The sequence below is a fragment of the Lactuca virosa genome, chromosome 1 (assembly GCF_052849685.1).
Source record: "Lactuca virosa cultivar CGN04683 chromosome 1, Lactuca_virosa_CGN04683_v6, whole genome shotgun sequence".
In the NCBI taxonomy this organism is placed as follows: Eukaryota; Viridiplantae; Streptophyta; class Magnoliopsida; order Asterales; family Asteraceae; genus Lactuca; species Lactuca virosa.
Window position 1 is genome coordinate 137526947 of NC_136426.1, and position 8231 is coordinate 137535177.

Consider the following 8231-nt stretch of genomic DNA (forward strand, 5'->3'; position numbering starts at 1 on the left):
TCATGACGTGGATCGTTGAGATGGTATAGTCTATCATTTGTTATTATGTTTAATATTCATATTAAAACGCTTATTAAACTTTCTTAGGTTTTATACATGATAATATTGCTATAATTAATCCAATAGGATCTTGAACTGATTACCATGGAGAAAAGAATACATGAAACTTTTTTACTATTTGAGCATCAAGAATATGTATAGTTTAATGGAATGGTATTAGGTGAAATGCATACTTGCCATTTAGTTGATAAAATTCAACCATAATAGGATTACATTTTCATGTTAAATATGAAGTTCGATAACAGTTACATTGTTGTTCAAGTACAATAACAAAACTTTTTTAGTGTTTAATACATATTTCATCTAACTTTTTGTAAGTAGAAAAAATATAAAATTATATGAAAAAAAAGAATGATATGCATGTTTTTTGGAAACCATTCAACGGAAGCCTCTACCCAATATTTCAGAGTAGACCCCCAGTTTGAGCGGGCAAACCCAGCCCCCAAGGGTATCCTGGGAAATTTTATTAAACTTGTCGGAATGATACAGGTTTGGTAATGTTTGCCTAGTGTATATCCATACATTTGAGGTGATTTTAAGAGTCAGCCAAGCATGGAATTAGATATGATATGGGTTCAAGACCCCCTCTTCAACCTGGCATAATTCACTGCTACTACAACGTAGATCCAATCTTTGACATGGGTCAAGAACTCGAAATGCGCATATCTCCATGAATCTTGGACAACCAAAGTGCCACAAACTCCCCAGAATCCGAATGCTAGTCCAACCAAAAGGCTAATGAAAAATTCATGATTCAACAGCCTATCTTGATCTGCAAAGTTGTCGCTTTCTACTGTTTCTGGTGGTGGTTTTTGAGGTACAAAATCTCCTGAGCATGGATTCCGAAGTGGAAGCCCACAAAGTGCACGATTCCCAGAGTAGGATGAAGCATCAAAGCTTTGTAACTGAGTGCTGGTTGGTATTCTACCTAACAAGTTGTTATATGAAACGTCCAGGACCCCAATCTTGGTCAACTGCGAAAGGCTGGTGGGGATGTCACCAACCAGATGGTTTCTTGATAGATCGAGGAAATCTAACCATGTTAATCTTCCAATATCTTTAGGTATTTCCGATGTTAAGTTGTTCCTTGAAAGGTTTAAGGCAACAAGTCCTGAAAGATTGGTGATTTCGCCTGGTATTTCTCCATTGAACCTATTGCTAGAAAGATCAAGGCTAGTTACCAGACCCAAGGTACTCTTGTACTCATATTTCCTTCCTTTCCATTGCAACAAAGCTTTAAACACATACCTAGAAGGACCTAGGGTTGACCTAAATTTTACCAAAACATTACTCTGGAACCCACCAAAGAATTCGGTTTTTCTCTCAGTCATTCCTTTCAAGTTGCCAAAACACCTGGGTATGGTTCCAGAGATATTGTTGAGAGAGATGTCCAAGATCTGTATCTGGGTAAGACTACAGATGCTTGTAGGGATGTTTCCATGGAACCCATTGGAGGGTAAGCTTAGAACTAGCAACTCCGACAGGCTTCTCCCAATCCAAGCAGGTATGCGACCTGAAAGGTTATTTTCTCCAACATCAAGAAGTTTCAGCCATGTGCAATTCTGTAGAGAGGAAGGAAGCTCTCCTGTAAAACCATTGCTACGGATACTCAACACAATCATAAGGCTTAGGGATCCCAATGACATCGGGATTCTCCCAGAGAAGTTATTGTTTTCAAGATTAAGAATAAATAGCTGAGCACTTAAGTTCATCCAGCAATCAGGAAGCTCTCCTGAAAGTTTGTTATTTGAAAGATCAATGTGGCCCATGTTGGTGAAATCACACAAGAAGGAAACTGATCCCGAGAACATGTTATTGTAAAGAAGTAATGTTTCAGTGTCGGAAGGAAACAACGATATTGGGCCTAAAAAGTTATTAGAGCTAAAATCTATGTAAAGATGGTCCCCATGCATCAAATCTGGTATAATGCCATGAATTTGATTGGATGAGAGATTAAGGTAACGAAGACTTGGTGTTAAATCCTCCCAAAACCATATGGGGACAGAATCTTTGATTTGAGCATTAGAGATGTCAATAATGGATAAATTCTTCTGAGTTTGCAGCCATGCTGGGAAAGAAGGACCCAACGTGCAATTTGACAATAACATGACATCAAGTAAAAAAGTTGGAGACCAATGAGAAGGGAATTCAAGAACAAGGGAATTATATGAGAGATCAAGGTAAGTTAGATGAGAAAGATTTGTTAGGTGAGTTTCGGAGATTGTGTCATGCAACATATTTGAAGAGGCCCCCAAGAATTGTAGCTTAGAAAGTGGCATAATCTTTTCTGCTATAGTTCCTTGGATACTGTTTATCTCAACATAAAACTCCCTCAATGAAGAAAGACCCGAAAGATCTGGGAGCAATCCAGTGATCCGGTTGACAGCCAAATCTAGGATGAAGATATTAGAGTTGTGCTCAAACTTATCTGGGAAAGTTCCATTCAGATCATTGTATTGAAGATGTAATTCTCTTAAAGCTGTGAATGTCGTAAAATCAGGCAAGGAACCACTTAGCTTATTTTTGCTCAACTCCAAAACTTGGATCGACTTCTTTGTGGGACCCGACAGGTTGGGGAAGAAGCTGGGAAGGTCTTCATTGAGATAGTTTTGATCAAGATATAGTGATTGTAAGTTGCTCAAGTTCCCAAAAGAACTCGGGATGCCACCTTCAAGACCATTTAAGGCCATATCTAAGTGTTGTAAGGATCTGAACTCCCCAAAAGCTTCAGGAATGATACCAAGCAAGTCGTTGTTGGTGAGATGGATATTGGTAAGGCTTCCACTGAAGTTGAATAACCAAGGGTATATGGAAGAGGCAGGAAGAAGGTTATTGGTGATATCAAGAATCGAAATAGATGTTGAGGAATTTGTCATTGAAAGTAGTAATGGATTTGTAGACATTTCAGGAAGATGACAACTAACTAGTTGTAGTTCGAAAAGGGAAGGAAGCCTGATGAGCGTATTTTCTAACAGGTTTTTAGATTCACTGAGGTCTACGAAACTGAGGCTTAGGTATTCAAGTGAGGAAAGCTTCGAGAGCCATTCGGTGTCTTCAAGAACGATAGAAGAATCTGTGAGATCAAGACTTTGTAGGTATGAAAGATTCCCGAGTTGAGGGGGAACTTTGGATACCTCTAAAATGTCGATGAAGGAAAGGTTGAGGTATCGAAGTTTTTTTATGGAACCTATGAATTCTGGAATCCTGGTGAAAGTATTAAAACTGAGGTCCAAATGTTTCAAATGGTGGAGTTCAAGAAGGGAAGAGGTGATTTCACCCGTAAACCCAACCGAAGCAGTAAGGTTATCTGACCAATATCCATGAAGATCGAGCATTATGACATGATTAGTTATGTTGTTGCAGCCTACACCTCTCCATAAGCAGCAATCATGTTGTGAGCTTCTCCCCCATGAAGAGAATACACCATAATCATCTGTGAACCCATTTTTGAATTGGAGGAGTGCTATTTTCTCCCTCTCAATGCACCTTTTTTCAGTAGACTCTCTTCCGGTTCCAGAAGTAAGTTTCATGCAGCATATGGAAACAAGTAGTAAAGTCATGGGAAGATGCTGCATCGGGCTTCTGTTTCTCCCCATTAGTTGGTGAGACAGATTTGATTTCTGTTAAGATGGAGAAAGCCTATTGCTGATGTTATATATTAAAACCCATATTTCGATCGATGACTTTATCAAAGAGTATTATGATTAATTTTGTATTCTAAACCTTAGTTTGAGCAATGATATTGTGTGGCCGGCATTACAATGGACAATGATATTTATGGAAAAGTGGGGACAGAGCAGACTTGGTCACCTGCTGCAACTTAATTACACTATCACTGTATCACAGATGCTGCAAAAAGAAAATGACAAGTTGAACAATATAAAACAACAGAATAAATAACATAGTTTTCTATATATATATATATATATATATATATATATATATATATATATATATATATATATATATATATATATATATATATATATATATATATATGGGGTTAGGGAATATAGCCCCATATAACCTTCCCTCAAACGATGTCGCTTTGGCTTAAAATTTTAAATCCCTGATTTGGGAAAACAACTAAACTCACACATCGATTGGTATTTGGGGTGTCTGTGGTCGTAAAAATCAAAACAGACGAGGAGATGGGAGTGCATTCGGAGCATGAAAAGGACGATTAAGAGCATTTGGCTGAAAGAATCGAGACACTAGGGCATAAATCGATCGCACATAGATTCTCGATTACCCTATGTTGCTGTGTGGTCACGGGAACACAAAAAAGGAGGAAGGCAGTCGCTGATGGAGGTGGCGCTGACCACCAGAGAGGGTAGCGGCGACATCAAACTGGAGGTTGCCGGAGAAAGGTTTCCCAATCAGGTAGGGTTTAAGATATTATGTATTGTCTTTGTGAATTCGACATTAAGCTCGATTGTAGTCCTCCTACTGACCTATTGTAGGTTAATGCGACAGTGCTGCAGTATCAAAATCAGAAACTTGTCCAGCAGTTAAGCAGTTAAACGTCCAGAAGCAGGAATTACATGATCTAGAAGATAAAATTAAAGAATTAAGATATGAGCAAACTTCTTATGATGACTTTTTTTTATCAAAATCAACCAACTATGGCCACAGGTGACTTCTTATTTCAAATTTCCTTTATAATTTGCATTTTAGTTTTTACCTGAACACCTTTTTTTTCTAGTTGATCATCTTTTCATGAAAATCATGTTTTGAAGGTTGGTTTTGCCCTTATTTTGGAGAATTCATATAAAACGAGATAACAGGGGATCAAATGGTATTATGAATTCATTTAAAATCATCTTTTGAAGGTTGGTTTTGCCCTTATTGAGTGTTACACCTTTTTTTGTTAGACTATCAAGTATTTCAACAATGAGAAATTTGAGGCGTAAGTAGCTTGACAGCAACAATGGTACTGAGTTCAAATGGTATTATGAATGGTATAGACATAGGTGGTGATTTGGTAAACCATTTTTATAGTCTTTATTCACAAAAAGACATGATTTAATGATATATTGATATGACCATATAAGCTCTTTATGATATGATATACATAGGTTATGGTAAATGCTACTATTACAGCTGTCTCTGTCACTCAATTTTCTTGGGAGTGTCTACCGTGAATGTGGCAGAAACTCTAGAGTTTATCACTAATTGTTTTTGTATCTTCAAATGATCAGATCTACAGGTTGCCTGGGAAAGTTTGTGCTATGCCACCGCTACATTACACGTACAAAAGGAAGGGTAAAAAAGGAAAAACAATCAATAGAAGATGATGATGCAAGTGAGGAGAAGTATCAACCGGATGTTGAAAGAAGTCTGTTGAATTGAACTCAGATTTGGGTTGAGGGAGACAACAAGAAAGTTAGATCAGTTGAGAGAAAGTTAGAACAGTTGAGAGAATTTGATTGTATTCACTTCTATTTAACATCATTATACTTTTATAAATGGTATGAATAGTCCAGTTTGATTTCTGCATAATACATCATTGTATTTTCATAACATTCATAAATGGTCTAATTGCATGTAAATGAGTGTGAGTGAACCAAATGATGGAAACGCCCACAGTCGCTAACCCTACGTAAATTCCAATCACCTGCACAAAAAAATACATGGTAAATTACAGTCCATTTAATTTTATTATTCTGACAGAATTCAAAGGAATTGGAATAGCGAATTCCATTCCATCGCATACACTTGGATACCAATTTCCAGTCAAATTAGCTAAGACATGACTACACATCTTTGTAAAACTGGCATTAAAGATTATATAATGGCATCGTACTTTAACTTTTTACACATAATACCCCCGTACTTTCATTTTTAACATATAATAAAATCAACCTTTTATTGTATACACATAATAGCATCGTACTTTCATTTTTTACACATAATACCCCCGTACTTTCATTTTTAACACATAATAGCATCATACTTTCATTTTTTACACATAATACCCCCGTACTTTCATCTTTTATATCTAATGGCATCGTACTTTAACTTTTTACACATAATACCCCCGTATTTTCATTTTTAACATATAAGAACATTAACCTTTTATTGTATACACATAATAGCATAGTATTTTCATTTTTTACACATAATACCCCCGTACTTTCATTATTAACACATAATAGCATCATACGTTCATTTTTTACACATAATACCCCCGTACTTTCATCTTTTACATATAATGGCATCGTACTTTAATTTTTTACACATAATACCCCCGTACTTTCATTTTTAACATATAATAACATCAACCTTTTATTGTATACACATAATAGCATTGTACTTTCATTTTTTACACATAATACCCCCGTACTTTCATTTTTAACACATAATAGCATCGTACTTTCATTTTTTACACATAATACCCCCGTACTTTCATCTTTTATATCTAATGGCATCGTACTTTAACTTTTTACACATAATACCCCCGTAATTTCATTTTTAACATATAAGAACATTAACCTTTTATTGTATACACATAATAGCATAGTATTTTCATTTTTTACACATAATATCCCAGTACTTTCATTATTAACACATAATAGCATCATACTTTCATTTTTTACACATAATACCCCCGTACTTTCATCTTTTACATATAATGGCATTGTACTTTAATTTTTTACACATAATACCCCCGTACTTTCATTTTTAACATATAATAACATCAAACTTTCATTGTACACACATAGTACCCCCGTAATTTCATTTTTTACACATAATAACAGTAACCATTCAAAATTTTCATTCCAAAACAGCAATGTACACGATTTATGTCCAAAACTGCAAAAAAGACAGTTAACCAAAACTAGAAAAAAGGAGAATTAACCAAAAATTGGAAAAAGAGGACAATTAACCAAAACAAAATGTTGTGATATCTCATTGTTTCTCTTGCAATGATTCATCTACCTATTACATGAAAATATAAATTGATTATTGTATACATATAAGAACTCTAAAATCATGAAAAACTAAGTTAATACTATAAGTACCTTTCTTTTAGAACAACTAGTAGCATAATGACCCAATCCTTGACAGTAAGAGCATGTTCTCTTTTTTGGCACTTCTAAAGAATACTTGATTCTACTAGCAATTTTAGGACGCCCTTTCGTGTTAGTTGGACCAAGAGGATCCCGGACAGATAACTGAGGCATCATATCGACTTGTGAAATTCTCACACTAGAACCTTGAGATACGTTCTCAACTGGTAAAGGCTTTTTCTATATTGCTTGATCTTGTAAGAGCTTTATCAATATGTTATTGACCTTTTCTATTTCTGAAGGGGAGTCTTTTGCTTGTTCAATTACTTTATTAAAATTTGAACGAACACACCATAACGTCAAATCACTAACCTCATTTCCGTTATTCGTTTCTTCGAGTCTAATGCTACACTTACCCACCTTGTACCTAGCATTAAGGGTCCACCTAGGTAAAATGTAGTGACTCGGAAGTGTGTCAACATGCCTTTTCTTCATCACGTATAAGCTATGTTTGCATAAAATCCCACATGTCTCATACTTAGCACAAGAACATGTGACATGCATATTATTTGACAAACAAAAGGTAACAATCCGCCAATATTTTTTGTCAACGTCTAGTTGCCCAACTCGATACTTGGTTACTTCTGTACTTTTGCTTAGAGTCTCATGCGTTAAATTGCTAGTAGCTTCTATCCATTCTTTTTTGAAAATCTAAAAAACCTTTCTAGTATAACACTCACCTGCTTTTGCTTCTATTGGATGTATTGAGGAAAGAACCGGCCTTGAGTTCATTGTCTTGAAATCTTCATCTTCTTCGGCGGCCCTTCGTGACACAACTGCTTTGTCATATTGTACTAAAAATTCATTCAACATGGTACTCGCGTTAACAAAATCATCAAAAAAAGAATTAATACTCTCACTTCGTCCACTTGTTGACATACCAGCCAAAAAAATATTCTTTAAGAAGGCTTTACCCCAATGTATTCGTTGGTTATACGTATCAGTTATTCAACAATTGTTTTCAAGTTTATACTTATCACGTATAACTTCCCACCTAGTTTCAAATTCTTCAATTGTGTCACTCATTACCCATTCTTTATAGGATTCTTGAAAAACACTATAACGGGCAACGTACGGTCGAAGGTGCTCCAATTCATG

General features: G+C 35.7%; 1 protein-coding gene and 1 long non-coding RNA gene across 2 annotated transcripts; one reads left to right on the top strand and one right to left on the bottom strand.

Moving 5' to 3' along the window:
- Positions 1 to 635: 635 nt before the first annotated feature.
- Positions 636 to 3656, bottom strand: LOC145121310 (receptor-like protein EIX2). Its single transcript, XM_079057080.1, has one exon. The coding sequence runs from the start codon at positions 3654 to 3656 to the stop codon at positions 636 to 638; it is 3021 nt and encodes a 1006-aa protein (XP_078913206.1).
- A 420-nt stretch (positions 3657 to 4076) lies between these two features.
- On the top strand, positions 4077 to 5562 carry LOC145106805 (uncharacterized). Its single transcript, XR_013707651.1, has 3 exons — positions 4077 to 4443; positions 4537 to 4695; positions 5262 to 5562. It is a non-coding gene; the product is annotated as an uncharacterized LOC145106805 (long non-coding RNA).
- Positions 5563 to 8231: the final 2669 nt, after the last annotated feature.